Here is a 24,534-nt window from a genome sequence, read left to right as displayed (position 1 = left end):
ATGGCTGACAATGTTAAGTTCCTCTCCTGGAATGTGAGAGGTTTGAATAATAAGTTCAAGTGGGCCAGGGTCTTTCAGTACCTAAAATTGGTTAAACCACATATCCTCCTCCTGCAGGAGACTCACCTTGATGGTAATATGATTCTTGCTCTTAGGAGACCGTGGATTCAGAGGGCATTGCATGCCACCTATTCCACGTATGCCAGGGGGGTCTCCATTCTCATAAGTAAATCTATTCCCTGTACAATCCAAAAGGTGATCTCCGATCCAGGGGGCAGATATGTGGCGGTACTCCTAGATATTTACTCGGTCACAATGCTGTTGGTGGCGATTTATGTACCTCCTCCTTTTGGGATACAATTATTGTATGATTTGGTGGATAAATTGTTCGATTATTCTCATCTTCCGATGCTGTATATGGGTGACTTCAATGCCATTCTGGATAGTGCAATGGATACTTCCAACCCCAACCGCTCTGCCTCGGTGGACATGTCCGGGTGGGCATCCACAGTGGGTGTACTCGAGCTTTGGAGGTGGAAGAATCCTATGTTGCGGGAATACTCCTATCTCTCCACGACGCACAGGTCGTCTTCCCGAATTGACCTAGCATTTGGGAATGCCTGCTTTCAATCCCTCTGGGTCGGAGCGGAGTACCTATCGGGGGGGGGGTGTCTGATCACAACCCGCTACTCTTGACAGTGAACCTCCAACTGGGGGCTAGAGTGCGGGGTTGGCGCCTGGCGGCTGGCTGGCTCCAACAAGATCAGGTCGCCTCCCATTTGGGTGATTCGATCTGATCCTACTGGGAAGAGAATGAAGATTCCGCGGACCAGCGGATGGTCTGGGATGCATTCAAGGCAGTGACGCGGGTGGAATGTGTTTCAGCCATTAAGACGGCCAGGAAGGATCATAATGGCGAGGTCAAGGAGCTCCAAGAGGCGGAGAGACTGCGTGCGAGGGAACATGCAGACTCGCCATCTGAAGCCAGCTACGTTGCGTTGCTGGAGGCGAGACGCCTTCTCTCCCTGCACGTTTCGGATCTTGCACATACTGCGACCAACCGTACACGGGAATCGGTTTTCGCTCAAGGGGATAAAAATGGTAAATTATTGGCGATGCTAGTGGCCGACCAGAGGACCCCTGTTAACATCCCGTTAATCAGAAATAGGGATGGGGTTGTTAAGACTAACCCCCGAGACATACTGGCTGCGTTCCATGACTACTTTGAGACCCTATATGCCCCGTTGCTGGGTGTCGATCCCTCGGTGGCCGATGGGCTGCTGGGGAGCGTCGCCCTTCCAACTCTGACGTCCGAGGATAGCGCCATGTTAGATGCACCGATTACGACCGCGGAGGTGAAAAAGGCCATTGCATTGATGGCTTCCCTGCTGACTTTTATAAACTGTTTTCTGCATAGTTGGCACCCAGACTGAGTTCCCTTCTGCAACATTGCTTGGAGAGTGAGTCCCTTCCTCCCTCTATGCTAGACGCGTACATGGTCTTGTTACCTAAGCCCGGTAAGGATCCTATGGACTGTTCCTCCTATCGCCCCATTGCTCTACTGAACATGGACCTCAAGATCTTGACAAAAGTCCTAGCTACCAGACTGGCAGGAGTACTTCCTTCCCTGATTGATCCGGACCAAACGGGCTTCATGCCTGGTAAGTCGGTTGACACGAATATCAGACGACTGTTTACTCACCTCCAGATCCCAGGGGGGGACTCGGGCTCAAGGGTGGTGGTTTCTATAGACTTTGAAAAGGCCTTGGATTCGGTTGACTGGACATTCATGCTTAGGACCTTGGAACTTATGGGCTTTGGGACTAAATTCCGGACGTGGATTAGGCTTCTGTATACTGGTCCTAGAACGGCTATCCGTCTCGGATTTCTTACATCTCCTTACTTCCAGGTGGGCCGGGGGACAAGGCAAGGGTGCCCCCTTTCATCGTTCCTGTTCGCCCTCACGCTGGAACCTATAGCTATAGCGTTGCGCAGCTCCCCGGCCGTTGGTGCAATCAGGGTGGGTTCCATTAAAGAATGCCTTGCCTTATACGCAGACGACATGTTATTATTCCTGGACGATCCGGGCCCCTCTCTTCGAGCGGCCCTGACTGTGTTGGATGAATTTGGCAAGTGCTCTGGCCTTCGGGTCAACTGGGGGAAGTCCACCATCCTGTCTGTGGATGATGGTGCCCGCTCTGCTGCGGCTGGGGACCTGCCCCTCTGCTGGGTTGATAGCTTTACCTACCTGGGGGTCAAGGTTACAAGGCGCCCTCAGGACTATTACCATCTAAACCTTTTACCCTTATTGTCTAGACTACAGCAACATGTGCAGACTTGTAAGAAGCTCCAACTATCCCTCTTGGGTCGTATCAGTGTCCTTAAAATGAAATTTTTACCGGTCATATTGTACTTCCTCCGTAATTCCCCCTTGTGGGTTCCCATGTCATTTTACAAAAAACTGGACAGTATCATCAGTTCCTTCCTCTGGTCCCCGGGGGCTCCCAGGATTGGCCTGCGGGCCCTCAGGGAGCCCTGGGGCAGTGGTGGTCTGGCACTCCCTGACTGGCTTAAGTATTACCTGGCGGGTCAGATGGTGTTTGCGAGACGTTGGCTGCGGGCGGATGACGGGGATTCGGCTACGATCCTGGAGGCGGCTCATCTGGGCTCATTTGAGACCCTCAGGTTGGCCCTATTTCGGGGACTTGGCTCGGATCTCCCATTGACGTCAACCATGATGGCCACGGTTAGAGCTTGGGCTCAGTCCTTACGCTTGACCTGTCCTAGCTATGTTGGCTTTTCTCCATCTACCCCCCTGTGAATGAATCCTACCCTCTCCCACTTCTATAAGTTTCCTGATCCGGTGGTATGGGCGGTGAAGGGGGTTAAGACCTTGGGGGACATCACGGTAGCGGGGGATCTTCTTCCATTTGACCGTTTGATAGAAAAATATGACCTGCCCAATAATTATTACTTTAGGTATCTCCAACTGTGACATGCTTACCGGAGCCAGTTCGCCACATCTCAGGTGGAACTGTGTCGTTCGGATCTGGAGTGTGTGTTGACTTGTGACACCGCGCTCAAGATCCTTTCGACTGTGGATAAGGATATGTTTAGACTGACCCCTCCTAGCATTGCTAGATGTAGAGACAGGTGGACGTTAGAGGTGCCGACCTTCAGGGTGACGACTGGGATGAGGTTTGGACTGAACCCTTTAAATACCTGGTATCCGCTAGGGATCGGCTCATACAGTTCAAATTTCTGCACAGGATCTACTACACTCCGGCCCGCCTGGCCAGGATTTATCCGACCTCGTCGGCGGAGTGCTGGCGTTGCTCTGCTTCTCCGGCAGATGCAACTCACATTTTTTGGGAGTGCAGCCAGGTCCAGATGTTTTGGGGGGCTGTGATTGCCTGTCTTAATGAGGTGTTCCGGACCCCGATTCCACTAGCCCCGAGGGTCTGTCTCTTGGGCTTGGTGGAGGAGGTGGTCCCTTCGGTGGCCCATAGAACATTGCTAAGTATACTACTGTTTTATGCTAAAAAGGCGATCCTACTCCATTGGAAGAAGGAGGCTCCTCCCTCGCTTTCTTTTTGGAAGGGCTTGGTCAATGTTGGCTTACCTCTCTATAAGGCGACCTACCTATCTAGGGGTTGTCCTAAAAAGTTTGAAAAGGCCTGGAGGGCATGGGTTGACTCATCCGCTACAGTTGGTTAGCTATGTACATTTTGGGGGAGGAGGTTTTGACGCTGGCCCTGCGCCCTGTTCTTATGTTATGCCATTTGAGTGTTGGTTTACTAGCCTTTATGTACTGTATTTCATATTACTGCTTAGACTGACCTATACTACATGGCGGCTGTATTTTGGGTGTGATCTGAGGGGGGTTTGATTGGGTGCTGCTGAGGGGTGCTCATCTCTGGGGGTCGGAGCCGGCCTACGTGTGCTTCTGGCGTGGGCCGGCGCCGATCCTGCTGACCTCGGTTATCCGGGATGATGTTGGGGTGCTGGTGTCTGTTTTGGGGGGGGGGGGATTTGTGAGGTTGGACGGATGTTCTTGTTTTGTGTTTGCCTTGTCTTATTGTAACTGTTGTTACTGTTGGATGGTTTTTCTTTTTGTATGTTTTTCAAAACTGAATAAAAATAATTTTCCAAAAAAGATACTACTCACGTCTTGAACATTCTACAGGACATTTCTTGGAAAGAAGGATATATTATGGCTACAGCCGACGTGGCGTCGCTGTACACCATAATTGATCATGGACAGGGTTTAGAAGCTGTACAGTACTGTTTGGATCTGTGGAGCTCCATACCCTGTGAACAAAGGAAATTCATAATTGACATTATTAAATTTGCCATGGCTCATAATCTGTTCTGGTTCAACAACACCTATTATCTACAGAATAGAGGAGTCGCGATGGGGGCTAAATTTGCCCCCAGCCTAGCAAATTTGTTTATGGCCAAGTGGGAGGAGGATGTCGTCTTTGTTAATAGACCGCAGCAGCTAATACTGTGGCAGCGATACATCGATGACATCCTCCTCCTATGGGATGGCGATACCCCCTCGCTGGACTCCTTCATTTCCAGGCTGAATACCAACGATAGGGGCATTAAATTGGACCATACCAGTAGCTCCACCCATATTACATTTCTTGACTTGAATTTAGTAGCACAGGGTGATAGAATTATCACTACCACTCACTTCAAGAAAACGGATCGGAACAGCTTTATTCCTCATGACAGCTGTCATCATCAGTCATGGCTTAACGCTGTTCCCAAAGGACAATTTCTGCGATTACGCAGAAACTGTACCCGACAAGAAGACTTTTTACAACAAGCTAACACTCTCAAAATAAAATTTGTGGAGAAGGGGTATGATGCTATCCAATTGGACGCGACTATTAGGGACACAGCTGCCGTTGACAGGTCGTCTCTACTACGCCCGAGTCTGAAAGGGAATGACAACCAGAGATTCAAAAACTCTTTTGTCACCTCCTACTCCACCCAACATTTCTTAATCAAAAACATTATCAAAAAACATTGGCCGGTCTTAAAAAACGACCGCATTCTGGGCCCCATTTTATCTGAACACCCCAAAGTTATTTTTAGGGGAGTTCCCTCCCTAAGACACAAAATAGCTCAAAATGTTATTGAGAGACCCATTCAACCCTCTTTTTTTGGTGATTTTAAAGGTTTTTACCCTTGCCACAGATGTCAGATCTGTTCTCTCAACTCTTTTAAGGGGAGAAAAATTGAGAGATTTACATCCTCTTCCACAGGACGTGAATATAAGATTGATTCTTTCATTACCTGTGCGTCCAACAATGTTGTCTACATGTTGCAATGTAAGTGTGGTCAGCAATACGTTGGACGAACGACGAGGAAATTACAGATCAGGCTAGGGGAATATGTGGGAAACATTAGGAAAGGTTTCCCTGGTCATAGTGTGTCTAAACACTATGACCAGTGCCACCACAAGAACCCTAAAAACACATTGTTTATAGGGATAGATAAGTTCTCACCTCACTGGAGAGGATCCAACGTAAGACGAGAGATATCAAGAATGGAAACCCGTTGGATCTATTTTTTAACCACTTTACCACTAGAGCATTTTGCTGTCTTACGTCTGGGCCACTTTTTGCGATTCGGCGCTGTGCAAATTTAACTGACAATTGCGCGGTCATGCGACGCCGTACCCAAACGAAATTTACGTCCTTTTTTTCCCACAAACAGAGCTTTCTTTTAGTGGTGTTTGATCACCTGTGCGATTTTTACTTTTTGCGCTATAAACAAAAAAAGAGCGTTTATTTTGAAAAAATAACAATATTTTTAACATTTTTTTATATGAAATTCCCCCCAAAAAAGATGTAAAAACCAATTTTTTTTTTAAATTTTTGGCCAATTTGTTTTCTGCTACCCATGTTTGGTAAAAAAAATCGCAATAAGCATATTTTGATTGGTTTGCGCAAAAGTTATTGCGTTTACTAACTAAGGGAAAGATTTTTGTCATTTTTGGTGTTTTTTTTTTAACGAGTAATGGCGGCGATCTGCGATTTTTTTTGCAGGACTGCGACATTGCGGCAGACAAATCGGACCCTTGACTGACATTTTTGACACTTTTGGGGGTACCAGTGACATTACTGCAGTAATCAGTGCTATAAATATGCACTGTTACTGTAAAAATGACACTGGTGGGGAAGGGGTTAATTTTATTGGAGAGGGAGGGGTTAATGTATGCCTGGTGCTTACTGACGTGTGGGGGGGTGGTGACTGTGTGAGCCAGGGACAGATCGGATGTTCAGCTATGCTGAACAATCCGATCTGTCACTCCCTGTCACTTAGGAGATCCGCCCGCTCTGTTTACACAGGCAGCGGATCTCCATACTGGATTCCCCGACGATCGGGGCAGAGCAGCTGTGAATGAAAACAGCGGGAGCGCGCCTCCGGCGGCGCTCGAGCGCCGCCTACAGGGGAGGAGTCTAGCGACGTAGGTCTACGTCGCTAGACGATAACAAGCCACTGTGCCGCAGTAGCAGCACAGTGGCTAGTGGGAAAGTGGTTAAAGACTTATGTCCCTCATGGGTTGAATGTGGAATGGGATGTAAACTCTTTTATTAATAACAGTTGATTTTTAATATTTTAACCTTTTATTATTTTTATTTTACATTTGTGATGACGATAACTGTGACAAATATATGTTTGGTATATATTTGGGATTGTTATAGGACACGCATCCTGCTAATATAATTTTTCACTAGCACGAAACACTTTATAGTATGATTCTTGGTGATTTATTCAGAATTCTTCATCATTTATTAAGAATAATATGTTTATGGATAATATTTTTTCCATACATGTGTTCATTCACATGCACTACTTTATATACACCTTCATGTATATATTTTTAGATATATAGTTACATATAGTTACATAGTTACATAGTTAGTGAGGTTGAAAAAAGACATAAGTCCATCCAGTTCAACCTATGATGTGTGTGTGTGTTTGCTTTTAACCGTACATTGTATACCCCTGTATGTTGTGGTCTTTAAGGTGTCCATCCAATAGTTTTTTGAAACTATCAATGCTCCCCGCTGATACGACTGCTTGTGGAAGAGAATTCCACATCCTTACCGCTCTTACAGTGAAGAACCCCTTACGCACTTTAAGGTTAAACCGCCTTTCCTCAAGTTTTAGTGAGTGGCCACGTGTCTTATTGTATCTCCTTTCTCTGAATAGTTTGTTCCTTATGCTAGGGTCGCCAGTACAGTATTTGTACATTGATATCATATCCCCCCTCAATCGTCTCTTCTCCAGAGAGAATAGGTTCAGTGCTCGTAGTCTTTCCTCATAGCTGATGTCCTCCATTCCCCTAATTATTTTTGTTGCCCTTCTCTGGACTTTCTCCAGTTCCAGCACATCCTTCCTGAGGACCGGTGCCCAGAACTGGACAGCATACTCCAGATGTGGCCGGACCAGAGTCTTGTAGAGTGGAAGAATAATCTCTTTATTTCTGGAGTGAATCCCCTTTTTTATACAACCCAGAATTCTGTTGGCTTTGCTTGCAGCGGCTTGGCATTGCATGCCACTGCCAAGCCTGTTGTCTACCAGTACCCCCAGGTCCCTTTCCATCCTAGACTCACCCAGAGGTTCCCCCCCCCCCCCCCTAGTGAGTAGCTTGCTTTCTGGTTTCTGGCCCCCAAGTGCATTACTTTACATTTTTCTACATTAAATCTCATCTGCCATGTAGTTGCCCACCCCGTTATTCTGTTCAGGTCTGCTTGCAAGATTTCCACATCCTGCATAGAAGATATTGGCATGCCTAATTTAGTATCATCTGCAAATACTGAGATTGTACTAGATATCCCCTCCTCTAGATCATATATTTTTATATATATATATATTTTTCTTAATTTCATTTTTTAATATATTCTTAATATCACACTGTTTTCACCAACAGCCTTTTTTGTATAAATTTTTAAAGTTTTTAGTCATTTTTTACTGTTTTTTCACCTTTTCATCACTTTCTTTCATTAGATGTTTCACACATTTTTGGCCACAAGATGGCATTTTATTTATTCACAACAGGATGTGTGTTCATATTAGCCCAATCTATGAATAACGAGATGTGTTTAGTAATATGAAATACATAGTGCTTAAAAGGTATTATGTTTTAATATAGGCATTTTTAAATTGTGTAATTCTCCTCAACCTTCGTGATTAATACACTGTACTCCACCCTATTTCTTATAGTTTTCCATCATGAGCGAGCTATACTGACTCTAGTGGTGGGTGCATGATATAGCCCTCAGTGGTTCGTTTGCACTAAGCTACCATAGAGTGGGATGGAGTGCAGGGTAGCCTATCACTTCCTATTGAGTGAGACCATGTGATGATACTACTTCCGCTTCCGGGTTGGCGGTTACCATTGGCAGATATGATGATACTGCTTCCGCTTCCGGGTTGGCGGCCATGATTGATGGATGTATACAACCTTTGTCTCCGCGCTGCTTCATCATTGGTGGACGAGGTTGTCACTCACCTAGATGTGGGGGTACAAATGGCGTGTGAGTTTCGTCTGGAGTCACGCCCAGACGAAGTCTTTTGATGACGAAACGTTGGCGACTCCAGACGCAACATCCACACGCCCCCTTACGGAGCCGGCTGTTTTACATTGCTTGATGCTACTTTGGACATTTGCGGGACGCCGCTACCTGGTCCTGGAAACAGCACGTTCTATTTACCTGTTTTTTTACACGGAATTACGCTATGGGCTCTTATTCTTTTTATATACTCATGCTTATATGATGGAGTGATTATGAAGCATTGGAGCTTGACAACCGCTGGTGACATTGGTATAACATCTTGCTGGGAATGGCTGTCTCATTAAATTGAGTAGCCAAGGAGTTCTGGTAAGCTGCTTGTGATACTTGTGCACAGAGGTGTCCCCATCCTTCACTTTTCCCTGGGTGTCACTGAAAAGGATTGTTCTTCTCAACACTTTGCATGTGGATTCATTTTCATTTGCATCTTTGTTTTGGGACTTTATTCAGTATTTTGGACACTATTTTGCTTATATTGTATAAATTTTTTTATGGTTTTCCACTATTTTCCACTATAGTTAGATTTAATAATCTAGTTTCTGTAGGTAAAGTGTTAAGTGTAAAGGGACCGTAGTGTAGTGTAGGGTTAACTGACTCTGACTGCTATGGCAGGGTGACAAAACCCTTCCATTTCAGGGTGACTGCTATAGAGAAAAGATTGTTTCTCTTAGAACACTTATAGAACCGGGATATGGCTTCGCCCCTGTCACCCTGCTTTTTGCTGCAGGCGTTTATTGGGCTTTTTTGAGGACATATTTGGAGTCAGGCATGACATCTGAACTTCTGTGTAGGGGTCATATATACACACACACATGTATGTATATATACACATATATAGGTGTGAAAGTAGCAGAACCCTATGCTTGCGCTAATGAAATAATGAAAAACACACCTGGACGTTTTTGTAGCTGGCGTTTTTTTGGGCATTTTTTGGGCGTCTTTGGAGGCAGGCATAACATCAGAACTTCTGTGTAGGGGTATATACACACACACATGTATGTATATATACACATGCACATATATAGGTGTGAAAGTAGCAGAACACTATGCTTGCGCTAATGAAACAATTAACATGCATATGGCTTCTCTGCTATAACACCTATATGTGTGTATGTGTATAAATACATATAAGCAGGGCTTTTTTTCAGCGGGAACACGGGGGAACGCAGTTCCGGCACCTCCAGAACTGAATGTATGTAATGGCAAGGTGTGCTGGGGTGTGCTGAAGGGTCTATTGATGCTGGATAATAGGGAATCTATTGCTGCAGAGGATGGGGGTCTATTGTTGCTGGGGAGGTCTTCTGTTGCTCATAGGGATTTATTGTTGCTGGGGTGGGTCTTTTGCTGCTGGTGGGTCAGTTGTTGCTGGGAGGGATTTTTGTTGAGGGAGGGGTCTTTGTTGCTGGCTGATGGAGGGTCTATTGATGCTGGCTACTAAGGAATCTAGTGTTGCTGGAGGGGATCTATTTGTTGCTGGAGGGGATCTATTTGCTGCTGGAGGGGATCTATTTGCGCAGAGGGTCTATTGTTGCTGGGGAAATCTGTTGTTGTTGGTGAGGGTATCATGTTGCAGGGAATCAATCATTGCTGGGAGGGATCTACTGTTGAGAGAGGGGCCTAATGCTGCTGGTTGCTGGAGAGTCTATTGATGCTGGATGATGGAAGTCCATTGTTGCAGGGGTGGATCTATTGTCGCTGGGGTGTCCATTGTTTCTAGATCTATTATATTGCCTTTCTTGTTATCGTTAATTCTCTAAAAGGGGTGGTACTGGGAGGAAGGTAGGAGGTGAAACCAAGGAATGGTGCTCGGGGGTGGGTAGGGGACGGAGTTAAGGGCTGACTCAGAAGGGAGGAGTTCCTGCACCTATTCTCTGAGAAAAAAAGCCCTGCATATAAGTGTGTGTGTGTATATATACCCCCTATACAGAATTTCAGATGTTTTGCCTGCCTCCAAAGACCCCAAAAAAATGCCCAAAAAAAAATGCCCAAAAAAAAAACGCCTGCTGCAAAAACACACCTGGGCGTTTTTTGGGGGTCTTTGGAGGCAGGCAAAACATCTGAACTTCTGTATACTTGTATATATACACACACACTTATATGTATTTATACACATACACAAATATAGGTGTTATAGCAGAGAAGCCATATGCCTGTTAATTATTTCATTAGCGCAAGCATAGTGTTCTGCTACTTTCACACCTATATAAGTGTGTGTGTGTATATATACCCCTATACAGAATTTCAGATGTTTTGCCTGCCTCCAAAGACCCCCAAAAAATGCCCAAAAAAAAAAAAAACGCCTGCTGCAAAAACACACCTGGGCGTCAGCTACAAAAACGTCCAGGTGTGTTTTTTTTATTATTTCATTAGCGCAAGCATAGTGTTCTGCTACTTTCACACCTATATATGTGTATGTGTATATATATACATACATGTGTGTGTGTGTATATATACCCCTACACAGAAGTTATGATGTTATGCCTGCCTCCAAAGACCCCCAAAAAATGGCCAAAAAAATGCTTGCTACAAAACCGGCAAGGTGTGAAAATAGCGGAGCCATATCCCTGTTCTATATTAATTCTAATACAAACAACCTTTTTTTTCTGGTTCTGGACATGCTACAGAGCTGAAACTTCACAGGTACACTTTTTAGACCCCCCAGACACTAAATCCAATGAAATCTCTTTTTTTTTTTCAATAATTTTTTCAATAATTGGCTCTCTATCAAAAATGACAATTTTTAAGAACTTTTTTTTGTGTGATTAATAGTCCCTGGGGCATGACCCAGAACCCTAGGCACTTTTTAGGGACATTTATTGGGTTTTAGGGCTTCAAAATTGTGTTTTTTGATTACCGAAGTTCGGGTCCCATTGATTCCAATAGGGTTCTGAAATCCAGGCCGAACTTTCGGAAAGTTCGGGTGTTCTGGTCGAACCGAACTTTTCAAAAGTTCGATCATCCCTAGTCCCAATTTGACCAGTGGAAAGAGATTACCGCTTATGTGACCCCCTATAATCAAGGGGTCCGATATATCTGGTAAGCAGTTAATTTTGAAGTGTATCTCTTCTATCAAGCTTCAGGATACTCCCCAGCTGCCTTGAGACTGAGATATCTCTTGCTGGCCCTTTTGCACTAGAGACTTTAATAAGCTCAATTTTTATGCACCTTTTCACCTTTTGCATGGATTTTCACTTGTATGGCTTTAAATGAACACAATTTTAAGTTTAATTGAATTTGAAGGTTAATTGAAATTTAATTTAAAGTTAGCACTAACCACCAATATTAGTGCACAATTTATTTATTTTATGTATGTGTTTTGGTTGGGCGCCGTACCCCCCTTATAAGCACTAATCACGTTTTTCACATTTTACGTTGCAGCTCACTGTTGGAATCCCCTTTATTCCACACATATATTATTGTTCACATACACCAATATTATTAATTAATATCTTATTAATTTATTATTCATTAGCGCAGGTTTTTTTGGTGAAAAACACAATTTTTTTCACCAAATGGAACATATTATTAGGAGACACTGGCCAATTCTCCAAGCTGACCCACATTTAAAAGCTAGTATCTCTGATCGCCCATTAGTGTCATATAGAAAAGCCCAGAACCTTAAGAATCATATTTCTCCAAGTAAGATTAAAAAAATCCTCCAATACACCTAATGCTCCCCTCACCTTTTTTAATATTAACCACTTAAGCCCCGGAAGTTTTTACCCCCTTCCTGACCAGGGCCTATTTTGCGATTCGGCACTGCGTGAATTTAACGGACAATTGCACGGTCGTGCGACGCTGTACCTAAATGAATTTGGCGTCCTTTCTTTCCCACAAACAGAGCTTTCTTTTGGTGGTATTTGATCACCTGTGCGATTTTTTGATCATGCGCTATAAACAAAAAAATAGCGTCAGTTTCGCAAAAATAACAATATTTTTCACATTTTTTTATATGAAATTCGCCCCCCCCCAAAATGTAAAAAATCCAAAAAATTTTTAACATTTTAGGACAATTTTTTTTTACCATATGTTTGGTAAAAAAAAAAAATTGCAAAAAGCGTATTTTGATTGGTTTGCGCAAAAGTTATTGCGTTTACTAACAAAGGGAAAGATTTTTGTCATTTTTGTTGGTTTTTTTTTTAACGCCTAATGGCGGCGATCTGCGATTTTTTTTTTTGTGGGACTGCGACATTGGAGCTGACAGATCGGACCCTTGACTGACATTTATGAGGGGTTACCAGTGACATTACTACAGTAACCAGTGCTATACATATGCTATACATATGCACTGTTACTGTAAAAATGACACTGGCAGTGAAGGAGTTAACTGTATTTGAGAGGGAGGGGTTAAGTGTGTCCTAGGGGCGTGTTTCTAACTGTGATTGGCTGTGGCTTGATGTGTAAGAACAGTGATCAACGGTCCTACATAGTAGAACCGTTTGATCACCATTCTTACACAGAGGAGACTGACAGGCGGCTTTGTTTACACTGCGGACGATCGCGAGTGCCCGGCGGACATTAGGTCTGCCGGGCACACGCGCGGGCGTGGGGGGGGGGGTGTGACCGAGCAGGAGCGCGCATCAGGCGGCGCGCGCTCGCTCCAAAAAACCCTTACCGGCTAGCGACGTAGCCCTACCTCGCTTTGCCTGTGAGGGGCTGACTGCCAACGTAAATAGTTGTGCAGGAGTCGGCAAGTGATTAAAGGTGTGTTTCAATGCTGAAAAGCACTCTGCCTCACTTGCAAGCATGTCACATATGGCCAAAAAGATTTCCACACTAAGTGCCATAAATATACCATCTCTGATTTCTACAATTGCTCTTCAGAATTTGTGGTATACTGCATGTCCTGCCCATGCGGCCTTCTTTACGTAGGCCGAACCATACGCACCCTGCGTAAAAGATTTGGGAAAGACGGTTCGTAGAAGCCGAGTCTGATAAACAAAGTGTCCCCAAACATTTCTTCCAGTGTCATCACCAGTCCTCAGTAGATCTAAGAGTATGGGTCATTGAATCCATACCTAAAAATCTCCTCCAGCTGAGAGGTTTACACGCCTCTGCACCCGTGAACCCTACTGGATTTATCACTTGGACTCCCTGAAGCCCGGGGGTCTAAACAAAGAAATTCAAAGTAAATCTGCTGTTATAAAATATAAATGTACATATTAACCTGCATTATCTGCTGCCATTTTTACACATCTTATACTTTAACCCTTGATGTTTTTCTGCCATCTCAGGATTCTATATGACTTGTTCCCTTTAAGACACGTTAAATATTAGTATAGACAATTTATACAGAATAATGTCTCCATAGATACACTCTTGTGGAAGCACAGACGTGTATAAGTGTGTATATATACATTTGTCTGTATGGCCTTGGGCTGCCTCTAATATTCATTAATGCCTTTTCAGTGTCCTTAGTCTCCATTTTCCTTTTTGGTATAATATCACACCCCCATACTTCAACCTTCGATATATTACCATTCTATTTGCCAGTTCATGCCATTTACAAATAGTACACATTCCAGGTTTTCTCCCATCAGTTCAGCTCTGTCTGTATGTTTATAGCTGGTTTCTCGTTCCGGCGTTAGAGCCAGCTGTTTACCGTTCATCGTTATAATGACAGGAGACACCTTCTCTGATCTCCGTCATTGTATTTAAGTTCTGCCTTCACACAGCAGCCTAGCAATGCTTGAGGAAGGGGCATGCATGCTCCAAACGCGAGCACCCCCCTGCCACCACCGGATGTGACGTAGGGCGCTGAAAGACAGCCCAGGAACCAGGAAGTGCCGGATACCACCGACACAGCCTGGACCAGCAGCTGCTCCACTCCACCTCCAAGTCCTCCCTGAAGTTAGGCAGATGATCATTTTATTATGCTGGCTTTTTATCTCCTTCCTTCCTTTAACTCCTTCCTGTGAGTTTTAAATTGTTTTTATGCAATAAATCAACCCTTTAATCTGCACTGAGGTGGCGCTGCTCTCTTCTCCCTTCCCATGCTTGTTTATTAGAGTCTCATCTAGCTCTGTTTGGAGCCAGCAGCCACCCGGTACCATTGATTGCACAAGCGCTGGTCAAAGTTTTTTGCTTTTCTGGTTTATATTATATAGAGAGAGTCCCGGGTGGCTGAGGCACTCATGGACATCGCTGGATAGAGAGGGGGCTCAGGTAAATATTAGGGAGGCTGCTGCACACAGAAGGCTCTTTATCTTAAAGCGGAGTTCCACCCAAAAGTGGAACTTCCGCTCATTTGCTTCCTCCCCCCCTCCTGTGCCACATTTGGCACCTTTTGGTGGGGTGGGGGGGGGGGGGTGCTACAGGTATCTGTTTTTGACAGGTACCCTTCCCCACTTCTGGGAGACAGCGCTGTGGCACCGTCCTTCAGAAGTTCCATCCCCCTTCTCCTTCCTCCGTTGCCAAACCTATGAGAATGTGCAGCGCGCTTCCCGCATGCACAGTAAGAAACCAGCTGTTAAGCCGTAAGGCTTTATTGCCGGTTTCCCTTAGAAAGAATGGCGGCAGCAGCACCTGGCAGCGGATTCGAAAATCGGCTGCGGTGTTGACATCGCGGACAGGTAAGTGTCTATATATTAAAAGTCAGCAGCTACAGTATTTGTACCGGAACTCCTCTTTAATGCATAGAATGCATTAAGATAGAAAAAAAAAACCTTCTGCCTTTACAACCCCTTTAAATTATAATAGACAAACAAATTAGACTGAGTTAATATGTTTATTTAAAGGATGAACCTTGGATGACAAATGCCCAAGAAAGCTCAAACAAGATACAACCTTACAATATTTTGGAACGAACGCAATACATTCCAATGCTCTGCAATGTCAAACATTCTCCACTTAAGAGAACATATGCTGGTCGTCCAAAGATGCCATCCACAAGTAATCCCATATCGGTGAGGTTCCTTGAGCTGTCAGAAAAGAAAAAAACATAAATTTACAAAATAATAGTCAAGTCCATTGCAGGTATGGTATTGATAAGAAAAAAAACATGGTAAATCAGTTTTAAAAAGTAATTAAGGGTTATTGTAATTAATCTAAGCTAATTCTGGTTTGCTTCACCCTAAACGGAAGTGACCCCCAATGTATTCCCCGCATGGGCATAGCACAGGTCACTGTTTTCAGGTTTAATTTAGACACTTTTGCTGCCAAATTGGGATAACCCCTATTTTATATTAGTTACATGTTCCCATCAACATAGCATAACATAAATAAAAGTATATAAAAATTGCCGGTTACCTTTTTATTTGCTTAACCAACAGTAATATCACAGCTGCGTGGGAGCTCCGTTTCCGTAAAGGACTTCATAAACATCCCCCCAGTCACACTCCTCCTGTGCGCTCCAGCACCTACACTACGGCTCGATCTGTCACCCACTGTTTTGACAGATCAGTGTACCTGGCTTCCCCCGGTATCAAGTGATTGCTGTGACCAATCATAGTATGATTGACAATGACAGTTATGCACAATAGCAGCTTTCATTCATAGCCATAATTGTATGCTGTTGTGAATGGTGCCGCATGCAGAACAATTTAAACATATTACTTTATAATTAAATAAAGACAAAAACGATGCTGGACTTGCAATGGTATGATGGGCCCTGGCCCTTTATTAACTATATTTAATAACTACATTACTTTAGTTCAGCCCCAAAGCTCGAACTAACCATACACATTAACGTAGCAATAACTGTGATCCAGTCAAAAAACTCAGACCACCCTTTGTATGACACCATACAAGAAAAAACACACCCATTCATAACACTATGAACATAGGGAGGGCGGGAGGGACGAACTTCTTGGTCCTCTCCTGTCCACTGATTTTAAACCGTTAATTCACTCCCTTATATAGGGAATAACTGTCACTTCCAGGATTGAAATTCCTCCAATCAATACAGTAAATATATTTTTTTTTTTTTTTTTTTAAATACCAATAGCCTTTTAGCTTTAACTGACCAATCCTGTCATCTGTAATTTGACCAATAGCAATATTTATATTCTATACAGTACATTTTTTTACACACACAATTTTTTTTTGGTCTTGCCACGGCCCCATACATGCATGGCAGGTACTATGACCCGCCATGCATTTCAATCTGTGATTGGTCTCAGACAGGGCCAATCACAGTGCACTGTACCGTGTGATATATGTGGCTAATCATAGCTATCCCAGTAGTACATAATGCCTATGAATGGATGCCATTAATAAAAATGATTGCTTATAACAGTGGCCATCACTGTTATAGACAATCATAGTGTTAATAAAAAAAAATTCTGATAAGCTTCCCAGTCTAGTGAATGTCACCATGGTAACACTGCACTGCTCAGGCACAGTATGTAGCAAACAAATGATAAAGAAAGAAAAAAAAATAGTTAAAAAATGTTTGTTTTTTTTTTAAATACTATCTCTAGTCAGTATCCCTGATCACTGCCACACCAGTCATATGGTGACACTGTGCTTCTCTAGTGACAGTATGTTCAAATAAAAATAATAATTTTATTTAGTTTCTTCATTTTCCAAAAAAAAAAAAAAGTGACAAAACATTACAACTTAAAACTCTCCATGCCTCTTAATAAATGCCCTAGGGTGTCTACTTTCCAAAGGTATTCATTTGGGGGGTATTTATACTGTGATGGCATTTTATGGCCTCAAGAAATGAGATAGGCCGTCAGTACATCAGGATTGATCAATTTTTTTAGGTATATACCATAGTTTGTGGGCTTTCACACATACAAAATAATATACTCTGATTTGGGTTATTTGGGTTTGGGTTATTTTCACCTAAGAAATGTAGCAGAAAAAGTTGTTTACAAGAAAGATTATTTATTTGCAAAACAGAAACAAAAAACAAATGTGAGGTTTTTTTTAAAAAATTTTTAAGAGCCCATTCAAACAGGGGTGACACGACTTGCTGGGGCGACCTGTGAAGTTGCGGTGCACGCGGACTTCATATAATTGAAGTCAATGCAAGTCGCCTCCAGGTCGCCCCAAAGTAGTACAGGACCCTTTTTCTAAGTAGGAGCGACTTGTGTCGCTCCGATTAGAACGGGTCCTGTGCTAATCAATTGCAGGCGAAGTCCCACTAGTGTGAATGGGGTCTAAATGTTTGGCATTTTTTTGTTTATATAGCAAAAGAATAAAAACAGTGGTGATTACATACTGCAAAAACAAAGTGCTATCTATCTCAACAAAACGATAACAGTTTCATTTGGGTACAGTGTTGCATGACTAAGTAATTGGCATTCATATTGTGACAGCCCTGAAAATTTACCTGGGCAGGAAGGAGGTAAAAAGTGTCCGGTATTATAGTGGTTAAATTGCTTGCATGTGCTTTGTGATGTTTAGGATGGGGATAATGTTAGTAATTTTTACCATATTTAACCCTGTCCGTACTGTTTTTACAGTTTATCAGCTGTAAACTAGATTTGAACACTGTCTGTCCGAACAAATGGTTATACATTTAGAACCCACCTTCCTGCTTTGCATGTTACCACTTGCCTACCGGGCACTTTTACCCCCTTCCTGCCCAGGCCAATTTTCAGCTTTCAGCACTGTCACAATTTGAATAACAATTGCACGGTCATGTAACACTGTGCCCATATGACATTTTTATAATTTTTTCCACATAAATAGAGATTTCTTTTGGTAGTATTTATTCACCACTGGGTTTTTTTTTTTGTTAAATAATTTTAAAAAAAGACAGAACATTTTGAAAAAAAAAAAACATTTTTCTACTTTACTAATGTGCGCTAATGAGGCTGCGCTGATGGGCACTGATAGGCAGCACTGATGGGCACTAATAGATGGCACTGATAGGTGGCACTGATAGGCGGCATGTACGGCACTGATAGGAAGCACTGATTGGAAGCACTAGCTGGCATTGGTGGGACTGCACTGATAATCAGGACACCGATAATCACACAAGCTGGTTATCAGCTCTCCTCTCCTCACACTGTCAGCTTGAGGAAAGGAATGGCGATAACCAGCTTGTGTTTAGACAAACTGATTGACTCTTTACCCCGATCTGTGATCAGCTGTGTCCTCCAGATGACACAGTGATCATAGAGCGCGCTGCCCGTGTACCGCTGAGGGCTAGCAGCCGGCGCAATTACACGAAGATGTAATATGATGCCCTCCCATAACTGGCTGGCCACGCTGTAGCCATCATTCAGATATAGCGCAGTCAGCAAGTGGTTAATGAGGTATAGTTCACTCTTTACAGGGACAAAGACTGTCCAAAATTCCTAGATTTAGCCATGACATCTCCTTGGAAACATGCAAATGAATAAGGATTTTTTTTACACTATACATACATTTGCACAGAGAAAATGTAGGCTGCCCTCATAGGCCTCTGCTTCGGCTTGTTGCCTCGCTCTCATGAGGTCTGAAAAGCCACCCAGACCAAATAAAGTGACTCATATAGGCAGGGCCGCTGATAGGGGGGGACCACCAGCCCTCTTGTAGGGGTCCCGAGCACACAGGGGGGCCCACACAGAGAGGGGGATTAGTGATGGACAACAAATACAGAAATCTTCCTCCAGCACCTGAATCTGATCTGTTCCTCTCCCTGCTATCAGCTTTTATTTGTTGAGAAAGAGACAGTTGTTCCTCACTAATCCCCATCCCTGTGTGGCCCCCCTCCCAGCACTTATCTCTGCTCAGGAGTTTATTTGTAACTTTGTTTCTCTCTCTCTGTCTCTGTCTCTCTGATCCCGGAGCTCCAACTGCCCAGCCTGTATATTTTTCTCATCTCATCTTTTTTATTTAACATAGTTTTTTTTTAGATTTAGCAGGAATTATGCAAGTTCTGTTATATTTGTGTCTGCTAATAGTAATTTTGTTGTAATTTTAGCTAAATATATCTTTAATATCTTCTTGGGGGGGCCCGGCCAGGTAGTCTGTACAGGGCCCCGCGATTTCTAACAGCAGCCCTGCATATAGGGCAGCACTGCTGTGTATTGTGCCTCTCTGTACCTTTTTAATTATGTATTAATAATAAAATCATTTGCATCCAAAATCAAAACACATAGACAAATTCCATATGTAAGTGTCACCCACCGCCGTGCTCTTCATTCACCAATCTTCTTACTAAATAAAGAGTGCATGCCACCACCAGGTGAAAAACCTGCTCACCTCATAGATGAGTATTATGGGCTCGCCTCTATTCAATACAAATCCTGCGATTCCCCCTGGGATGGTTTCCTTCCTTCCCTTCTGGGTTTAAGCACTCCTTAAAACAACTCTTTCTCAGTGAACCACCTCATAGATGAGTATTATGGGCTATAATCAATACAACGCAACAAAGCGATCCCCCCTGGGATGGTTTCCTTCCTTCTTTCCTTCCTGGGATTAAGCACTCCTTAAACGACTCTTTCTCAGCAAACCACATGCAATAGAAAGGCAACTACATAGTGCTCTCCATTTCAATCATTTATCAAAAAGACATACTTGCAAAATGTACAGAATAAGAGCATTCATATATATCACTCGTCTGCTAGCTCCCCACTCCACTCAGCCCGCAGCGGCAGCTTGACGTCTCGGGTCCAGCTCCTTCCTCCTATACGTGCATCACCCTCTCATTGGGCTTCTTTAGTAGATATTCAGTAGGCCGCCTAGACTATACTAAAGCCACAGACAGCCAGGCAAATAGTATTTTCAGAAGGAGGTCAGTGGCTGTTTACATACTTTTCTCAGTTCAGGTCCAGTAAAACATTGTCGCGTTTATATGCCCACTACTACCCAGAACTCCAGTGATCCCAGTATAGTGCCAGAGGCTGCAATGTGGTGGACTTTGAAAAAAAAAAAGTGTGCAATTCAGGTTTTAACTGAGCTGAAATGATTACATATTAAGCAACATACAATGATGACACACAATAAAACTACCTGGTTTGCAGGCGCGTTCGCAGTCTTTCTTAGTAAGAAAATTGTTTCCATTTCCTTTACAACCGCCATAGATGAATTTCTTGCAAGTATTTGTCACCTGATCATAGTAATAGCGTGGCATGTATGCCTCACATGGACCGGCTTCTGGAGGCATGGCACACTTGGAACCTGAGAAAAAAAAAAATGCCTCAATATCAAATAGCAATTAAAAATATATTACATGATAACACCATGACTATTGTAACTTTACAGAAAAGTTTCAGATGGGCTGGAAATACCACTAATGAATAACTAATTAATCAATATTGAGAAACGTACAATGACAAGCAGGAAAACGACCTGGTATGCACCAAGCCTCGCAGTATTCCTGAGTAACAAAATTGTTTTCGTTTCCACCACAACCACCATAGATGAAAGGTTTGCAAGTGCCCGTCTCCTGATCATGGTAAAAGCGCCGTATGTGCCCCTTACATGGACCGGGTTCTAGAGGCTGGTCACAGACTAGAACTGGAAAGAAACAACATCTTAATATCAAATAGCAATGGAAGAGATAATTGGTGATAAAGATGACTGTTGGAACCTTACTGTAACGTTTCTTCGAGGATGGAAGACACGTGTTCTCGCAGTCTTCTTTGTTTTGGAAATTGTTTGCATTTCCTTTACAACCGCCATAGCGAAATATCTGGCAAATACCTGTCTCTTTATCATAGTAATAGCGCTCTTTGTATGCCTTACATGGACCAACTTCTGGAGCCAAGTCACAAACTCCACCTGAAAAAAAAAAAAAGGGATACTAGGTGGTATCCATCCACAAGTCTGTACTGTAATATGAACTACATTTAATGTGAAAATGAATGGTCACCACTGATAATGCTCTCTTGTTCCAGGTAACATCTGGGAACCAAAGCCGGTCAAAGAAACACCTGGAAAATCTCTGTTTGAGCTTACAACACATAGGCAGTAACCAAACAGCCCAGCTGCGATTAGTCAGCAGAGCTTCAGGAAAAAAAAAACAAAGATGGTTCACAGCAGACATGGGAGTAAAGCCTAGTACACACGCAACGATTATCAGCCGACCGATCGTCCGTCTTTTGTCCAGAGTGGTGTCTGTTGGTTGGAATGTGCCTAGACTGCACACAAATTTTCTCGCCCGTCAAAATTCTACTTCAGAAGTGATGTCATGTGTTGGTTTGCTTTCTTTGTGTCCTTTCTTCACTGAGCATGCCCAGTCTTGCTCATTAGATTTTTCCCTGTCGAAATCTGTACAGACTGCATGAAAATCGGCCGTGTTTTGACGGCAGACAAAAATTTTATAGCCTGCACACCAGATTTTTTTCGGCCGAAAAGTCGGAGTCGGTTGTCGGAAGCATCACAAGCATCGTCGGACGAAAATTCCCTGCCGATTTTCGACGCGTGTGTACGAGGCTTAAGTCACACATGTGCAAGTCACAATCAAGTCTCAAGTCTTAACCTTCAAGTCTCAAGCAAGTCCCAAGTTACAGTGGCGAAAAGTCAAGTTGAGTCCCTGCTAGAAGTCAAGCAAGTCAAGTCATTTATTTTGGTCAAGTCACAAATCAAGTCAAAATACTGATCTACCCCAATTTTCTCCTTTAAATCAGTTAAAAGTCAGTGGTCAGGAAAGGTTTTGTTTTATTTTCAACATTAACAAAACTGCTTAGTGCTTTTTACTTGGCATATTAACCGCTTGCCGACCACCGCACGAGTATTTACTGCGGCGGTCAGCCCCGTACAGGCAAAGAGACGTAGGACTACGTCGCTAGCCTGTGAGCCTCTAGGGGGCGAGCGCTCACCGCCGGAGGCGTGCTCCCGCCCCCGCTCGTTCCCTAACGTGTGCGCGCCTGTGACCGGCGGACCTGCTGGAGAGGGAGAAAGGCAGGCGGCTGATGTAAATAAAAGCCGCCTGTCATTCTCCCTGATCTAACTGCAGAGATCATACGAGCCTGCTATGTAGGATTGTATGTCTCTATGGTTACATCACTAGCCACACCCCTTTACAGTTAGAAGCACACCCCTAGGGACACACTTAACCCATGCATCACCAATAAAGTTAACCCCTTCCCTGCCAGTGTCATTTTTACAGTAACAGTGAATATGTATAGCATTGACTACTGTAGTAATGTCACTGGTACCCAAAAAAGTGTCCAAAAATGTCAGTCAAGGGTCCGATCTGTCCACCGCAATGTCGCAGTCCCGCAAAAAAAAAAAAAAAATCGAAGATCGCCGCCATTACTCGTTAAAAAAAAAAAAACACCAAAAATGACAAAAATCTTTCCCTTAGTTAGTAAAGGCAATAACTTTTGCGCAAACCAATCAAAATACGCTTATTGCGATTTTTTTTACCATATGTAGCAGTAAACAAATTGGCAAAAAATGTTAAAAAAACTTTGATTTTTACATTTTTTTGGGGGAATTTCATATAAAAAAATTTGAAAAATATTGTTATTTTTTCAAAATTTACGCTCTTTTTTGTTTATAGCGCAAAAAGTAAAAATCGCACAGGTGATCAAATACCACCAAAAGAAAGCTCTGTTTGTGGGGAAAAAAGGACGTCAATTTCATATGGGTACAGCGTCGCACAACCGCACAATTGTCTGTTAAATTCATGCAGTGCCGAATCGCAAAATAGGGCCTGGTCAGGAAGGGGGTAAAATCTTTCGGGGGCTTAAGTGATTAAAGAAACACTTTGAATGCCCAAACAGCTCAAAATCCTTCTTCCGGTCATGTTTCAACACCACAGTCACTAAAAACATTAAGTATTTTCATTGTTAAACAGCCAGGTTCCTAAAAATCAGAGCACATTAATTTTGCTTTAACACATCTTGAGAAAATGCAAATATATAATAAAAAAAGTAAAGTCATTTCGAGTCATATGTCTCAAGTCAAAGTCAAGTCTCAAGTCATGAATACCAAGTCAAAGTCAAGTCGAGTCTTTTAATAATTTTAGTCAAGCAAGCCTCAAGTCCTCAAACTGGTGACTTAAGTCAAGTCATGTGACTCAAGTCCCCCACCTCTGGTTCACAGGATTAGGAATAAATCCCAGTCTGCTTCTGAGGACTTCCAATGAAACCAGCCCCAGTACATGTTTTGTAAAGAACTGCCAAAGATCCAGGTTTCTATATCAAAAGAGACCATGGAGCCACAATCCTCCCCTCTTTTTTAGACAACATAGCCAATTTTACATTATATATACTGTGTGTGTATATATATATATATATATATATATATATATATATATATATATATATATATATTTTTTTTTTTATACATACACATAGTGCTTTGTCCGCAGGACTTACCTTGAGCTGTAGAGAATGAGATTAACTGAACCACCAACAGACTGATGGCAATCACAGCAAGGGAACACGTAATTGTCATGTTGAAGCCTTGTCCACCAAAGGCAATGAAGAGTTGGTGTTACTCTGCAGACTGATTTCAGATTCCTGGGGGATAGATATAGAGAGGAGACCACACCCAGAGCAAGACCAGCCAGGTCTATTGGTCTAACCCTGGGAGTAGTCTCCACACCTCTGGTGGAGGGAGATCATCTCCAATATTTTTCTTCACAGTCAACATCAGAATTTGCTTTGCAAAAAGGTAAAAACTTAATGGCAACAAAAAAAAAAATATGAATAGTAAAAGATAAAGGTTTATCATTCACTGGCTTGGATAGTGAAAGCTTTGGAGATCTGGGCATTTTCTTGGAGGAGGGGTACGAAACTGCTTACCTGTCTTGAAATATGTACAGTATGTAGTTATTACAATTTACAATCAGAATGTGCAAAGCTGGTCACAGACATGAGATCAGTGTTTTAAAGCCACCATTTATTTTAATTTACATAAAGACAAACATTTCAAGCATGCAAACTTTTAGAGGGATCATAAAGCTACCCTTAGGGAACAGACATTTATACAGGTATGATACAACCAACCTCAAGACAAATGGTGTATGAGAGTGAAATCCATCCTACTTGTAATAATTTGTCTCAAAACTTGGGTGGCAGATTGAAGTTGGTCACACAAACAC

At 43.0% G+C, this 24,534-nt stretch overlaps 1 protein-coding gene across 1 annotated transcript in view; it reads right to left on the bottom strand.

Moving 5' to 3' along the window:
• LOC309555570 (actinia tenebrosa protease inhibitors-like) overlaps positions 1–23,923 on the bottom strand; it is a gene marked incomplete at its 3' end in the record, with an annotated part of 83,351 nt that extends 59,428 nt beyond the window's left edge. The window contains exons 1-4 of the mRNA XM_082257630.1: positions 23,807–23,923; positions 21,075–21,260; positions 20,829–20,990; positions 20,490–20,657 (exon numbers count right to left, since the gene is read on the bottom strand). Of these exons, the coding sequence (XP_082113756.1) occupies positions 20,490–20,657; positions 20,829–20,990; positions 21,075–21,260; positions 23,807–23,885 (595 nt within the window). The 5' untranslated portion in view covers positions 23,886–23,923. The remainder of the gene's footprint in view (positions 1–20,489; positions 20,658–20,828; positions 20,991–21,074; positions 21,261–23,806) is intronic.
• Between the last annotated feature and the right edge of the window lie 611 nt (positions 23,924–24,534).

The sequence above is a fragment of the Pelophylax lessonae genome, assembly GCF_965119305.1.
Source record: "Pelophylax lessonae genome assembly, chromosome: 5".
Taxonomy (NCBI): domain Eukaryota; kingdom Metazoa; phylum Chordata; class Amphibia; order Anura; family Ranidae; genus Pelophylax; species Pelophylax lessonae.
Note: the sequence above shows the minus strand (reverse complement) of the source record. Positions and strands in the feature narration are given on the sequence as shown.